This window comes from Mustela lutreola, chromosome 7 (genome assembly GCF_030435805.1).
Source record: "Mustela lutreola isolate mMusLut2 chromosome 7, mMusLut2.pri, whole genome shotgun sequence".
Lineage (NCBI taxonomy): Eukaryota > Metazoa > Chordata > Mammalia > Carnivora > Mustelidae > Mustela > Mustela lutreola.
This window is the reverse complement of record NC_081296.1, coordinates 50,807,401-50,823,854: the sequence shown is the minus strand read 5'-3', so window position 1 is coordinate 50,823,854 and position 16,454 is coordinate 50,807,401. Positions and strand designations below refer to the sequence as shown.

The window sequence follows — 16,454 nt, the reverse complement described above, 5'->3', positions numbered from 1 at the left end:
AGTCAGGCAGACAGGCAGAGAGTGGGAGAAGTAGGCTCCCCGCAGAGTGGAGAGCCCAACGTGAGGCTCAATCCCGGGACCCCGAGATCATGACCTGAGCTGAAGGCAGAGGCTTAACCCACTGAGCCACCCGGGTGCCCCTTGTAGGTGCTTCTAATGGTGTGTAAAGTTGCTAACTAGAGAAATAAGGTGGACATTTCAGTTACAAGTTTATGTTTCTGTGAAGGATAAAAATGACATCACAAGTTTTGACTTGAACAGATGTTTTCATGGAAAAGAGGAAATAATTTTTATATAGAATTAAGCTGAAAAGAGGAAACTGAAAATTAAAACAATTTTTTTCAGGAACAAAATAAGCATTCAGATAAAATAATTTTATCTCCTATAAGTGATGTAGAATATTCATATTTGAACTTAATGCATATAGAAGTGGACTTTTAAATTTTTTCTTAATATAGATTTTATCTTTATCTCTTCTTTAGTTTTTAATATCTAGTACAGTACACCAATTTTTTAATTATAAAAAGAATTCTGTGATAATGCATAGCCTGAGATGAGATGTAATAAAATACTCTGTAGTTTTTCCTAAAATCTGCCCACTTTAGTACTTCTTATGACTCTGTCTTCATTTTTCTTTGTAGCTCATGAAGTCATTTGGTTAACAAGGCTTATATCTTTTTTAATATGCAGATTTTTTCTTACAAGCTCAGTGGATATTTTCGTAACTTATTTTGAAACACGTTTCTCATAGGCAAGGATTCTCAATCATTTCAGATTTTAACTATTTAATCATTTAGAATTTAGTTAAGACCATTGATCTCATTTGGATTTGAACATGCATTAAGCATCATTTCCTTGTTGGCATAATTCAAAATTAGATAGGGGTACTTGGCTGGCTAAATCAGTGGAGCATGATGTTGGGGTCATCAGTTCAAGTTTCATGTTGGGCATAAAGCCTACTTAAAAAATAAATAAATAAAAGTAAAAAAAACAGCTAAAATTACTGTTTACCTAGGGCAATATGACATATTTATAATTTAGGAGCTTTACTAAGGACAAGATATATTTCAGTTTAATTGTAAATACATTTTATTTTTGGTACTGTTTGGAAGGAAATGCAATACCACAAGAGAGCTTGTGCCTATGTCTTCCATTTATGGTGGTTCTGAAAAATTTATGCTGCTTTCTAATTTGCACTTGTAGCCCTGATAATCTGGACCATACAGAGAATGCAGCTTCTGGAAGTGGACCACCAGCTAGGGGTCGCTCAGCAGTAACAAGAAGGCACAAGTTTGATTTAGCAGCACGCACATTGCTGGCAAGAGCAGGTAATTAATATGTTTCACATCCTTCTGTTAGTAAAAGTCATACAGTTTATATTTTAAAGTCCCCGTGAAAGCAACATTAAAGAAGATGTAAACTACTGATACTAAGTACTCAGTTTCTCCATATTAAGAGAGTAGCTATTTGCATTTTACTATCTACTTACATAATTTTGCATTGAAATCACAGCATACATTCATAGATTTATTTTTAAGCTTCCTCTGGATGCAAAAGTCTATACTGGTTACTTGTAGATCCTGAGATTTTTTTTTTTATAAATGTGCTCTCTGCTATCAAGCTATTTATACTTTAAGAAGTAAAGATGCATGTTTAAAATTTAACATTAAATTAAGTGAGAAGGAACTGAAAAGAGCACTGTGCCAAAGTAGGTACTGGGTTTTCTTATGTGCTCTCGGCCTTAGGGCTAAACTACTAGGTAAGGTCCTAGATAAGCAAAAATAAATTCCATTGTTACTTTACTTTCCTACAGAAAAGAGCATCTACTATATTAATAAGATAAATGAATCCAAATGACTTCTTAGAAATTCAGATAAAAGATGTACATATTATGGCCAGATACTTCCAGGATTATGCTCTAGACATGTGAAGTGTAATTTATAAGGGAACATATTTTTCCAACTAAAAGCTAGGATATGTGATTTTTTAAAATAGCATCTTTGAGCTATTAAAACATAAATAGTTTTTCAATAATCTATGGTAACAGAGAAGTTGAGGCTGAGCTAGAAAATATGGGATGTTTAGTTAATATATAGGAAAGGGACTGATTTTTTAAAAAATAACCCTAAAAGAACAACAACAGCCCATATTTATTGAGTGTTTTTCTTATTTACATTATATGAAATATTTTACATGGATTGTTTTGTTTAAACCTATTAACAGCCCTATGAGTTAGGAGTGTTGTTACCCCATTTTACAGAGAAGAAACACATATGATAGGTGAAATTTTATGTTTATGGTCTGGAATCCAGTAAATTAACTGAGCTAGGCTCTTACCTGCATGTATGGCAGTTAAGAACTGGCGAAGTATTCAGAATTACTTTATACATGCAAATAAAATGCCTTTTTTGTTTTGTTCTGAGCGGGGTTATACCGCTCTGTGCAGGCCCACAGGAATCAAAGTCGGAGAGAAGGAATATCTTTGCAGCAAGACCCAGGGGCGCTCTATGACTTTAATTTAGATGAGGAATTGGAAATTGATCTTGATGATGAAGCGATGGAAGCTATGTTTGGACAAGACCTGACCAGTGACAATGATATTCTGGGAATGTGGATCCCAGAGGTACTGGATTGGCCTACCTGGGTGTGTGTGATTGCAGCGGGGGCTGCTCTGACTTATTTTCCTGCCCTCCTGTTCATGTAGCTTACTAACAATAGCCTTGCCTAAAGTTGTTACACTCTGAAAATTTCAGTCTTTCATCTCATCATAAAGTTTGGGGCTCTAATGCTTAATGTTACTTTGATACCTACAAACTAATAAGAAAAATTCTTTCTTGCTTTCTCTGTGCGATTTTATTGCTTCTCTCCCCAGACTAGATGAATAGAGTTATATAATGGTAATATTTGATTTATAATATCAAAGATAGATTACAAAATAGGCATCAGGTCCTAGTCAGCTCTGCTGGGTATAGAACATGGCTGCTATGCTCACCTTGCTATCTGAATGCATGCTCTTCTCCTTCATAGATTCCATTTAATCACTGTAATGCCTCATTCTAACAACCAGTGCCACCTAGGTCTTGTAACTACATCCAGGGCCAGGGTACATGCTGGGTTTGTATGTTTTCGTTGTTTGTAGCAGGGAGACTGAAAACTTCACAGGTCTAAGTCCTACAGAAAAGAGCATCTACTATATTAATAAGATAAATGAATCCAAATGACTTCTTAGAAATTCAGATAAAAGATGTACATGTTATGGCCAGATGAAAAGTAGCTTTATTAGGATTTTTAAAAAAATCACTTGAGATAGGGCTAATTATTTTTATTAACTTCTATCAATAGGATAGTGGGTTACCTTAGTTGTAACTTACTCAATTGAGAAAGGGCAATGCACAGCTTCAGATCATGAGCTCTAAATCCTGATTTGAAGGAAATTTGTTATGTCACATTAATGAACATCCTGCAAATACTCTAGCATATGTAAAGAAAGTCATTAATATATAAATATCTATTTTTCTCTTCTTAACTTTATGTTAAATTGACTAATAATTTGATATAAAATTTTGTGCAGCATGTTTGTGAGTCTGAAGACAGGGAAGAAGTGGTCGTGTGTGAACTGTGTGAATGCAGTGTCGTCAGTTTCAACCAGCACATGAAGAGAAATCACCCTGGCTGTGGGCGCAGTGCAAACCGCCAGGGCTACCGCAGCAATGGCTCCTATGTGGATGGCTGGTTTGGTGGTGAATGTGGGAGTGGGAATCCATACTACCTGCTCTGCGGCAGCTGCAGGGAAAAGTACTTAGCCCTGAAGACCAAATCCAAGGCAACAAGTTCTGAAAGGTACCTTGAAATTGTATAGATATCCAGAACCTCTGAATAAAGAGTATAAAGTTTCTCTCTCATCAAGACATGGGAATTACAGCTTTTTTAATGGGAGGAGTTACACTTAACCTTTCCCTAAGTCCCATGATTGCTGAATTGGGGGCAGGAAGGGTGGAGGAGGTTGAGGGATTCATGTTTTGCCAGAGCTGGGAGCCTGTAGCCTGGTAACAATGGCATGGCAGCAGCTTCTTTGCTGGAGTCGGAGTCTATTAACCTTGGACTTACTGGCAAGTTCTGGGCAGGGCCCTTGCCTTAACCTTTAGGACCTCATGGTCAGTTTTTCTCATTGGCGTTTTTTTACCCTGTTTTTGACCTCTTAATTAAGATCTTTTTATTGATAAAAAAATAGAGTTTAGATTAAATGAGCTTCCATGACAACATTACTTCTTTTTATCCTTGAATAGCAATTCATCTGTAGTGAGTAGGCCTTTTATCCTTATTGTCAATGATTAAAATCTTCACAACATTCTGGAAGAGTTTTGGCTAAGAGTTTTTGTAGGTGACCCAGAAACCTCCCCAGTAATTTGGTAAAATAGTCATTGATTTTTGTAAGACTATGTGTACATACATATTGTAGTTTTTATTAGCATATAACACAAAACACTTTTATTTTGTGTTGCTTTATTAATGACCTTTTAAAATGTTCTAATGCCTTAATTTGCATTTTGGGGTACTAATTGTTTTGTATAAAAATACAATGTTCTTCATGTTTGGTGCAGGTACAAGGGACAAGCTCCAGATCTAATTGGCAAACAGGACAGTGTGTATGAAGGTAGTTATTTTGAGAGCTTCTTTATTTTACATGTTCCTGTATTTTTATATATATACCTTCTGCTTAACATCTGTTACTAAAATTTACCTTTTTGTATATGTGTTTGTATTTAGGTACATGTTAACTCAAAACATTCTCTAGAATGCTCAAGGTAGTTTCAACAGCCCTAGTTCTTAAAACCAAAGGAAAAGGACCTGGATTCAAATACTAGCTTGACCACAGAATGTTAGTCTTTGCATGACATGTTTTTATCAGATTTTTTCTCTGAGAAAAGTAAAAAATAAAAAGTTGAAGACAGCATGAATTTATCTGGAGCATTCATTTCCTTGAAATAACTGATTCTGTAATGATTATGGATAGGGTTAAGAATTCTCTGTTGACCCCAGTACTTTTTATCAGTTGAAATCTCCATTACCAGCTGTAACATTTGCTTTTGCTTTAAATGAGTTTGACTACTCTGACTCCTTTTCCTTAGACTCTGACTGTGCCTTAGGAGTGCAGTTTGGTTGGGTCATCAGGAGACGGCACCTTAGTTCATTTTGTGGGTCCTGGGCTCTCAGTCCATCTGCATTTTAGATCTATCTCACAGTAACTCTTGCCAGTAGAGTTATGTCATGTTTATATTCACATACCATATGTTTATTTATTTAAATTCCAGAAGACTGGGACATGTTGGATGTTGATGAAGATGAAAAGCTAACAGGTGAAGAAGAATTTGAATTACTTGCTGGACCACTTGGTTTAAATGACCGACGCATTGTACCAGAACCAGTTCAGTTCCCTGACAGTGATCCCTTGGGAGCATCGGTAGCAATGGTAACCGCTACCAACAGTATGGAAGAGACTCTGATGCAAATAGGTAAACTGAAATGCTAATTGGCGTGGATTTTATAAAGTCTGTATTAATTTGTTTCTTAGGTTAGGTGGTAAATAATAACACAACATCCCCATCAAGTGTCTTTAGTCAATTGTTTTAACATTTTGAAGGTATCATGTAGTATTATTTATTTTTTGTTTTTATGAAATATTAAAGTGATTTAAAAAAAGTCAATAAAATGTGAGTATGATTTTTTTTTTTTTTGACATTGTGATAAGAGAATCCTGGAGTTGACTAAAAACAATTTGGCAGTCTTTTTTTTTTTTTTTTTTTTTTTGCATGAGAGGGTATGGGTGATTTTTCTATCAGGAATACAAAATAAAGAATTAATGTTGATGACTCAGTCCTTTCTCTTGTACTCAAAGCATATTTCTAAAATTATCTTTCCTTTGTTAGTATTAGTAGAAATGATATATGAGCAAAATAAATGACACCAAAACATTTTAAGAAACATATATAATAGATTATTGCTTTAGAAATGTTCATTTCTCCCAGGGAGTTTTCTGTGTAACTAAGTCCAGATGAACAAAACACACTGGTTTGCTGTGTTTCCTTGCAGCCCAGAACCTAGGTAGAATGGGAAAATTTTTCACTAGTCTGGGTATGTTTTTCAGGTTGCCATGGCTCTGTAGAAAAGAGTTCCTCTGGAAGAATAACACTAGGTGAGCAGGCAGCTGCTTTAGCAAACCCTCATGACCGGGTTGTGGCTTTAAGGAGAGTGACTGCTGCTGCCCAGGTTCTTCTGGCAAGAACCATGGTAATGAGAGCTCTGTCTCTTCTCTCAGTAAGGTGAGTACTTGTGTCAAATGATGCTGTTAGTTTCTAGTATATAATTGACAGGAGTCTGATACTGTTTGGGAGGATGAGATAGAATTTTTAGAACCTCAGATATCTACCATTGAATGAAAGAAGTTAGACATAGTTATCATTTTTATTCAGTCAGTAAATACATAGCTCTTATCTGAAATGGGAAACTAAGGCTATCAGTCCATTTGGCACAAGATAAAAATAAAAGGTTTAATGAATAAAAATAAAAGGTTGAATGAAACTAAGGCTATATCAGTCCATTTGGTGCAAGACAAAAAGTTTTGAATGAATGAAAATTGACCAGCTGTGTAGCTACTTCAACCTGCAGATTTCATCAAAGAGATTCCTACCATGCTCATATTGTGGAATGTTATACTAGAAAAGGAAAAGAGCCAAGAATACCTAAAAGACATCCATTTAAGAAATAGTTAATCAAAGGTATATAACTACAAATTGGTGAAGACAGAAGGACCTGAAATAAAAACTCAAAGTAAAATTTAGAGGAGACTCTGTTATTGGTTCAAGAATAGGTAGTTTGGAGAATGGAGGAGCAGAGTTTAGAAACTGACCCACAGGTTGTTCATGGTATAATGGTGAGCACTCTGGACTCTGAAACTGATCCACATATGTAGATAAAACACCTGATTTATAATTTGATTTATGACTTTGTTTATACTGCAGAACAATGAGGAATTGATGTCTTTTTCAATAACTTGGCCTAGGTCAGATAGTTTATTCACATAGGAAAAAGTGAGTCTTGGCTCCAGCCTCACACGAATTAAAACAAATATTTCCAAGTGGACCTTAGGCCTATATGTGAAAGATAAACCAATAATGTTTCTATAAGGTAGGAAGAATTGATTTTTTTTTTTTTAAGATTTTATTTATTTGACAGACAGTAAGAGAGGAATACAAGGAAGGGGAGTGGGAGAGGGAGAAGCAGGCTTCCCACTGAGCAGGGATCCTGATGCTGGGTTCCATCCCAGGACCCTGGGATCATGACCTGAGCCGAAGGCAGACGCCTAATAACTGAGCCACTCAGGTGCCCCGGAAGAATTGATTGAGTCACAAAAAGCATTCATCATAAAGAAAAAGACTAATAAATTGGACTACATTTAAAAAGAATTTCTGTTTAGCAAAAGTCATTAAGGAAGTAAAAAGAAAGTAAAAAAAAAAAAGTCACTGAATGGGAGAATTATCATTGTATATTACCAATAGAATGTAAAGAACTCCTATAAATCCATAAGAAAAATAGACAACCCGAAAGAAGAATGGGGAAAATGCAAAAATAATATGAGAGGATCGCCAAATGGCCAGTGAACATGGAAAATGAGGTGTTCAACCTCAGTGGTCTTTCGAGAAATGAAAATGAAAGCCCAATGAGATACTGATTCACACCCACCAGAATGGCTAAAATTTAAAAGACTGGGAGGGAAATGTGAGCAGTTTCTCACTGCCAGTGGGAAAGTAAATTGGTACAGTTACTTTGAAAAACTCTTCGATATTACCAAACAAAGGTGTGCATTAACATACTCTATGACCTAGAAAACTACTTCTGGGTATGTATTCAACAGAAATGCTTATATATGTGCACCCAAAGATATAAGTAGGAACTTTCGTGGCAGTGCTGTTCGTAATAGCCCTGTGCTGGAAACCACCTAATTGTCATCAGTGTGGATAAATGAATTGTGGTAGATTTTATTAATATGGTGGTGAAGATGAGTATTTGCTGCTATAAAGCAACAACAAGGATGAGTCTTATAAGCATGATGTTGAACAAAGAAGCCGCAAAAGAATATAGACTTTTTTCTCTTATTTATATTAAGTTCAAAACAGGCCAAACTGATTTTTGAAAGTCCGTGATATTGTTTACTTTTGAGAGCCTAGTGACTGAGATAGGTCTAAGCAGGCTTCTGAGGTACTGGTAATGTTCTGTTTCTTGATCTGGGAAATCATTACATGGGATTGTCCAGTTTGTGAAAATTCATAATTTGTGAACTTTCCTGTAATTATCCTTTGGTAATTCAGTTATGCTTCAAGTATATTCAATTGAGACTGTGGACTCTGAGAAACAAACTGAGGGTTTTGGAGAGGAAGGGGGTGGGAGGTTAGGTGAGCCTGGTGGTGGGTATTTAAGGAAGGCACGTATTACATGGAGTACTGGGTGTGGTATATAAACAACAAATCTTGGAACACTGAAAAAATGAAATTAAATTAATCAAAAGAAGGGTGCCTGGGTGGCTCGGTGGGTTAAGCCGCTGCCTTTAGCTCAGGTCATGATCCCAGGGGTCCTGGGATGAAGTCCCGCATCGGGCTTCTGCTCGGCGGGGAGCCTGCTTCTCTCTCTCTCTCTCGGCCTGCCTGTCTGCCTACTTGGGATCTCTGTCTGACTGTCTGTCAGATAAATAAAATCTTTTAAAAAAATCAAAAGAAAACATAAATAAAATATGAAGATGTTTAAAGTTTCTATAACAGCTTCAGCTTATATAATATTTTTTGACTTCTCTTAGGATATATATGATTAGTGATATTGCAGCTTGCCTTTTATTTTGGTTGTTGGTATTTTGGTATGTTATGTGGGGCTCCAAATGGTCCCTTCAGAAATCTGTTTTCTTTATCCATCTGAAGTGTGTTTCTTTCTTGCCAGTGGTTCCAGTTGTAGCCTGGCTGCCGGTCTTGAATCTCTGGGGCTGACAGATATCCGAACCCTGGTTCGATTAATGTGCTTGGCTGCAGCAGGGAGAGCTGGCCTCTCCACCAGCCCTTCTGCCATGGCCAGCCCCTCAGAACGCCCACGAGGTGGGCACAGCAAGGCCAGCAAGCCCATCTCTTGCCTGGCTTACCTGAGCACAGCGGTGGGATGTCTGGCATCAAACACTCCGAGTGCTGCAAAACTTCTGGTGCAGTTGTGTACACAGGTGAGCTGGTTTTCATTGCTTTTCTTGTTGCGATGCTTACTTCTGACCAATTCTTATTAAAGAGCCTTTTGAGGCAAAATCTTTTAGTTCCAAAATTATATGTAAAAATTAAATCTGTTTGTTCCAATTGCCTCTTCAGAACTTGATTTCTGCTGCAACAGGTGTAAATCTAACCACAGTCGATGATCCAATTCAGCGAAAGTTTCTACCCAGCTTTCTCCGAGGAATTGCTGAAGAGAACAAGCTTGTTACCTCCCCAAATTTTGTTGTAACTCAGGCCCTTGTGGCGTTACTAGCAGACAAGGGGGCCAAACTGAGACCTAACTATGATAAGTCAGAAGTTGAAAAAAAGGGTACGTTTCATACCATTTACCATTTAAATATGTAGTCTTGTAACCAATTTGATTCATGCTTTTTAAAACATGTTTTAGAGTTGTTGTAAGTGATGAATTACATAGCATCATGTATACTTCTTAAGTTCAGATCATGAAAGAAGTGCATGGATCCTTTTTTCATTTGTATGGAAACAAATATTAGAAAAATGCACCAGATTTGTTTGGTTTGATTAGACTGTTGTATTAGATTATGGTTTGAGTCACCAATAGATAATTCTGATTAGGTTTCCTTAATAAAACCTAGATAAAGATAGTGCTATTTTTATCTTTGTCATAAGATGATAACAGTTTGAAAGGTTTCTTTAATCACTATTATCTGCCAGTCTCTTCATCAGAACCATTTGGCCAAGATAAATGGGCCTTTGGATCTGTCAGCACAGCCCCTTGACTGGCTGTTATGATCACTTTTGAGCAGCAGAAACCAAACTTTTTAGGGCATGCTGCCTCTGTCTTGGCCTTAAAAATCATTTCTGCTGCGTTCTTGGTCAGTGCGGCCTTAGAGCAAAGACTGTTGATAGATGTATATAAATGTATATTTTCAGTGAATCAGATTTATTACAGAATATGGTATGAGATAAATGCTTTATACCTTGTATGTATATCTTAGTGAAATGATTGCTTGCAAAAGTGCTAATTCTTTAAAGATATGGGTTAACCCATTTTTTTTGTTCACCACCACCAGCTCTTACCTGGGCATCATTTCATTGTTTTGTTTAAGCAGGTTTAACTGCCCAATTGTATGCCCATCCTTCCTATGATCCTTCTGCTGTAGGCCCTCTGGAGCTGGCTAATGCCCTGGCAGCCTGCTGCCTCTCCTCCAGGCTGTCCTCACAGCATAGGCAATGGGCTGCTCAGCAGCTTGTGCGCACTCTTGCTGCGCATGACCGCGACAACCAAACAACTCCCCAAACACTCGCCGATATGGGAGGAGATCTCAGAAAATGCTCCTTTATCAAGTTGGAGGCTCATCAGAACAGAGTATGTATTTTGAGCCTTATGTGTGTTAATCACCTATGTAGGATAAAAGTTTCTTTCCTTCTCAAAGAGCTCAAAGTTCAGATCTTAGCCTCTTTCTCTCTCTCTTTCTCTCTCACACACAAAATTACTTGGCTAGGAGTTACAAACTCTCCTGTCTCTGTATGCTGGGTTGACATAATCGTATCAAAAAGAAAAATCAGTTGGGGGAGGAGAAGAAAACCAAGGGAATTGCCTCACAAAAGATGAGGGCTTGTCCATGCAAAAGGAAGAGAAGTTGTCCTCATTATTTTAATCCAACGCACTGAACTCCAGAGGATTGACAAGGGTGTTTTAGGAAATGAAGACTGATCTCCATGATTTGCCAATTTCAAAATCACTTCTTAGTATGCACTGTTTATTTTGTAGAACATATAAATATGTTGAAATATTTATACTTTATTGAATTAAATACACATTTTTAGTAAAGATTCTAGTACTATCTCCAATAACTCAAATGAGTTTGGGCAAAGTACTTTAAAACCATAAAAATAGATTATGTTTACAAGCCAGTTAGAATAGAGTGAGACCATATATATTACATTAGATCATGAATGTTTTTCTTTTACAATTTCCCTGTAGATTTTCTTAGGATTGTAGGATTTTTTCTTAATGAAATCTTGCCATTTGCAACCAAATGGATGGAGCTAGAGAGTATAAGGCTAAGCAAAATAAATTAGAGAAAGACAAATACCTTGATATCTCTCCTATGTGGAATTTAAGAAACAAAACAAATGAATAAAGGAATAAAAAAGAGGCCAAAAACCAGACTCTTAACTACAGAGAACAGAGGTTTCTACAGGGGAGGTGGATAGGGTATGAGTGAAATAGGTGATGGGGATTAGTTAAGAGTACACTTCCCATACTGAGCACTGAGTAATTACAGAATTGTTGAATTGCTCCATTGTACGTTGAAAACTAATGTAACACTTTATGTTAACTATACTGGAATTAAAATTTAAAACTTAATAAAAAAAACTGTTGGACTTTTTCAACTTTTCTAGGTAATGACTTGTGTTTGGTGTAATAAAAAAGGACTCTTAGCTACAAGTGGCAATGATGGTACCATCCGGGTGTGGAATGTTACCAAGAAGCAATATTCACTGCAACAAACCTGTGTGTTCAACAGATTGTGAGTGCCAACTTCAGCTCTCATGTGTAACATTTAAGATAAGAGAATCCTGACATGCTTCATTTTGATTGTGTTAACATAATCAAATTGCCACTAAACTTTTTTACAATTTTTCTTATATAATGATCTTACTACATCTGCAGCGTTTTTAAATTTCCAGGACAGTATTTAAGAAAATAAAAATTTTAACTATCAATATCTGGACTTACTCAGAATTAAATCGAGGTCTACTGTGCTAGCATAAATGCTAAATTCTATAAAACGGTGGCCTAATTTTCTATCATTCTTCAAGGATTATTTAGGAATTAAAGTAATGATATTTCTTCTGTAACAGAATGTACAGCTTTTATAGTTTTATAGCTAGCTATAGGTATTTCTTTTCTAGGAACATCCCTAGAGATTAGGCAAATGAGACAATGTGCTCTGAATTAATAACCAGGTATACAACCCATGTAGAATCAGAACATCTTTGTTGACAAAGTAGGCACTACATTAAATGAGTAGACTAAGCATCACTCTTTAATAATTCTACTTTCTTCACATCGTGATAAACACTAGTGAATATGTGATTGTCAAATGCTGCTAGCCAGGCTTTTGAAATTAAGAAGCTTCTAGTCCATATGGTATCTTTTTTTTTAAGATTTGAGGTTTAGTATATTTTTGGATGATGAAGATTAGAATTCCATACATGTCTCTTATATTCTAGAGAAGGAGATGCTGAGGAAAGCCTGGGGTCACCCAGTGATCCAAGTTTCTCTCCTGTTTCCTGGAGTATCAGTGGCAAATACCTAGCTGGAGCCTTGGAAAAGATGGTGAATATTTGGCAAGTTAATGGTAAGAGTCACGCCAATGCTAGCAAAATACTGAAGATACTTTTTAAGCCATTTTTTTTTTTAAGCTTTCTGAGTCCAAACAGTGGCTTCCTTTCACCTTGAAACTCACAGTGTATTCATCAGCTGTGTAGATCTATGCATATTATGGTTTAAATTAAAGAGGATGATGGGGGTACCTGGATGGCTCAGTTAAGCATCTGCCTTTGACTCATGTCATGATTCCAGGGTCCTGGGTGGAGCCTCACTGAGAGTTCACTGCCCAGCAGGGCATCTGCTTCTACTTCTCCCTCTCCTGACTCCCCTGGAATTATGCTCTCTCTCAAATAAGTAAAGTCTTTTTAAACCTTAATTAAAAAGAATATGCTCATTTCCCGACTCTTTCTGAGAGTTTTGACTAATCTGGTAGCTATAAACTAAAAATTCTTTTCATGTACTACTGCAAGTGTTCAGAATGGGATTTGAGCTGGAATTTTTAGTGATAGATTCTTTTGAATCACTTGAAATATTTATATTTAAATTGTCCATTTCACAAGTACAGACTCTTGTCAATATCTTATACCATGTCTCTGAAAAGTAAAAATCGTTATTGTAATCTTGGGCTTATCCATATTTTTGTTTATTTTTGCATATTTAAAGAATCACTATTCTGTTTCACATATTTTTTTTTTTTTTTCCTGTTTCACATATTTGAAGGAACAGCTAGCCTTAACTGTAGGGAAATTTCTTATGTTTGATTTTCAGTAATTACAGGAAAGAACTTAAGCTTTTGACATTTCTATACTGAATATTTTTCTTTACTCCCTCTTTAATAAAACTGTCATTTTTGTCCCATTAGTGGTTACAGAAAAGCCTATGAATTTGATAATCATGTGCAGTGTATAAATTAAGGGTCCTGCCTTGTAGTTGTATTCATTCTTAGACTATTAGGAAATTGGGGACTTCCTTGAGTGTACTATTAGAATTAAGTAATAGTTATTTTTGTATTATTGTTTTTGAGAAATAAGTAACAACTATTAACATTCTCTCCCTATTTAGGAGGAAAAGGATTGGTAGATATTCAGCCTCATTGGGTGTCTGCCCTGGCTTGGCCAGAGGAGGGTCCAGCTACAACCTGGTCAGGAGAGTCTCCAGAATTATTGTTGGTGGGACGGATGGATGGATCTCTAGGACTGATTGAAGTTGTTGATGTATCCACCATGCACCGTCGAGAATTGGAGCATTGCTATCGAAAGGATGGTAATGACTGGACTTTTGTCTAACTGAGAATGTATTCCTCCAATCAAGAAAACTTAATTTTTTTGGCGCTTGCTCTTAAAAATGCTGAGTGAATATTACTTTTGGCTATTTCTCTAAATTGTCTGGTTGGTATTTCTTTTTAATTAGTTACCAAGTTGAAAGAGATTTCTCTTCAAACACCTGTAATATATCTCTGCCAAAGTGAGATTAAATAGTATTACATTTATCACTCATCCTTTATGTAAGTATCTGAACACTTAGAGTAGGGCTCCAAGTCTCCCTTGAAAGTTAGTAATGTCCAAGACAAAAAATTATAATCATTGGTAGATGTGAAATTGAGGAAGTGGGAGGAGGAGGAGAGAGGTTCTGGTGTGACAAGAGATAGTAGAAAGTTTACTTTAATTTATTTTCTCCCAGTTCCCTTTACTACATAGTTGTTTTGGGGAAGTGGAGCATTTCACAGATAACAGTCCCAGGTTACATGGTATTCTATTAGCAGAATATAACAAGGTCTTTTTTTTTTTTTTTAAAGATTTTATTTATTTATTTGGCAGAGAGAAATCACAAGTACACTGAGAGGCAGGCAGAGAGAGAGAGAGAAGGAAGCAGGCTCCCTGCTGAGCAGAGAGCCCGATGCGGGACTCAATCCCAGGACCCTGAGATCATGACCTGAGCCGAAGGCAGCGGCTTAACCCACTGAGCCACCCAGGTGCCCCATAACAAGGTCTTTTTTGTTTTATTTTGTTTTAATTTAGTTTTTTTTAAATTGATAATGCTTTCATGGGGTTGAAATATTTTGAAGTTTAAAAAAATAAACAGTGGAAAGTCTTTTTCCCATCTACTCAGTTCCCATGTTCCCACAGAGAAACATCGTTTCTTGTTTTTGTTTTTTTTTTAACCTTATAGCCTTCCAGGGTTATATGTACTTAAAGAAGTAAATATGAATATAGATTGTTAGAAATGGGACATCTATGGTAGAATATGGAAACACACTGAGTAGAGAATATTAACCAAAAGAAGGGACAGGTAATTTTCTTTCTATGACTTGGGTTATTTCATTTCTCAGTTTCATGGTAAACTCTGGTCCAAAAGGAAAGAAGCCAGTACATTAACTTGGAATCAGCAAGGAAATTTAATTTTTCAATAATCACCTGAAAAAAAAAGAAAGATTAAAAATGAGGGTAGTCGGGGCTCCTGGGTGGCTCAGTGGGTAAGCTTCTGCCTTTGGCTCAGGGTCCTGGGATCGAGCCCTGCATCGGGCTCTCTGCTCAGCAGGGAGCCTGCTTCCCCTTCTGTCTCTCTGCCTGCTGCTCTCCCTACTTGTGATATCTCTCTCTGTGTCAAATAAATAAAATCTTAAAAAAAAAAAATGAGGGTAGTCCTTATCACTTGCAAATAATACTTTTGGGGCACCTTGGTGGCTCAGTTGTTTAAGTGTCTGCCTTTGGCTCAGGTCATGATCTCCAGGGTCCTGGGATTGAGCCCCACATTCGGCTTCCTGCCCAGCGGGGAGTCTGCTTCTCCCTCACCCTCTGCCTGCTGCTTCCCCTGATTGTGCATGTGCTCGTGCTCTCTGTCTAAATAAATAAAATCTTTTAAAATAAATAAATAAATAAATAAAACTTTTAAAATAGGTTACACAGAATCCCTGCTCTTAGCCTAATAATAATGTCTGATACATTAAAGATTTGGAAACTTACTTGCGGTGATTGCGGTAGCATATATTTGTTGCAAAATCTGTCTTAAGTTAGACAATGACAAAGGAGTCACTTATATTTTCTTTTTTAAATTTTTGTTTTTATCATGTTAGTGTCTGTAACTTGCATTGCTTGGTTCAGTGAAGATAGACCATTTGCAGTGGGATATTTTGATGGAAAGTTGTTACTGGGAACAAAGGAACCACTTGAGAAAGGAGGCATTGTTCTAATTGATGCACATAAGGTAAAGCATCTTTACCAGATGGTTACTTTTTCTTGTTTTTTATTATATAGTATTGCTTGATACTAGTTTTTAAAAATCGTTTACATTATTTGATACTCTATTGTTAACAAAGTCTTTGGACCATGTTTATGCATGAAAGAGTCTGTGTAAGAAAGCCATCAAGCCAAGAAAGAAGTAAAACCAAAACAGTGAAATAGGAACTCCCCCTCAAATGCTAGAAATTCCATCTATGAAGAACGATTCCTTTACCTTAAAAAGAGGCTGCTGATTCTAATGCTTCAGGGCTATCTAGGCAAGTAGCATTGTGGATGAAGCCATGAGTTGGAAGGTGTGAAGGGGGTAAAAATAAAAAAGTGTCAGAAGAACACAATGATGACAACCATATAAACATATAAACACACAATATGTCTTAGATTCTTATAATATTCACTAATTTTTTATGAAGGGTGCCTCTTTTTTAAGTTTCTTTTATATTTTAATGAGTACAAGTCAATAAAAGTACCTGTTAAAATGCTAATGAAAGATGAATATTCCTTCTGAATCAGAATTTCATAATTCATTTATTCAGCTAACATTTATTGAACTTTGGCTCTAGCAAATATATATAATGCAGACTATACTGCAGGGTGAGTTAGTCTAGTGATTGG

The 16,454-nt window shown here is 36.4% G+C and overlaps 1 protein-coding gene across 8 annotated transcripts in view; it reads left to right on the top strand.

The window, feature by feature from the left end:
• Positions 1-16,454, top strand: part of HERC1 (HECT and RLD domain containing E3 ubiquitin protein ligase family member 1) — a 190,806-nt gene that overhangs the window by 143,126 nt on the left and 31,226 nt on the right. For 5 of the 8 annotated variants that reach the window (XM_059180734.1, XM_059180731.1, XM_059180733.1 and 2 more), the window contains 13 exons: positions 1,204-1,328; positions 2,424-2,644; positions 3,572-3,844; positions 4,606-4,654; positions 5,313-5,513; positions 6,146-6,320; positions 8,986-9,256; positions 9,396-9,609; positions 10,373-10,629; positions 11,670-11,797; positions 12,504-12,631; positions 13,666-13,866; positions 15,677-15,807. In XM_059180734.1, the coding sequence (XP_059036717.1) occupies positions 1,204-1,328; positions 2,424-2,644; positions 3,572-3,844; positions 4,606-4,654; positions 5,313-5,513; positions 6,146-6,320; positions 8,986-9,256; positions 9,396-9,609; positions 10,373-10,629; positions 11,670-11,797; positions 12,504-12,631; positions 13,666-13,866; positions 15,677-15,807 (2,374 nt within the window). The remainder of the gene's footprint in view (positions 1-1,203; positions 1,329-2,423; positions 2,645-3,571; positions 3,845-4,605; positions 4,655-5,312; positions 5,514-6,145; positions 6,321-8,985; positions 9,257-9,395; positions 9,610-10,372; positions 10,630-11,669; positions 11,798-12,503; positions 12,632-13,665; positions 13,867-15,676; positions 15,808-16,454) is intronic. The other 3 variants (XM_059180736.1, XM_059180735.1, XM_059180732.1) reach the window with 2 other exon arrangements.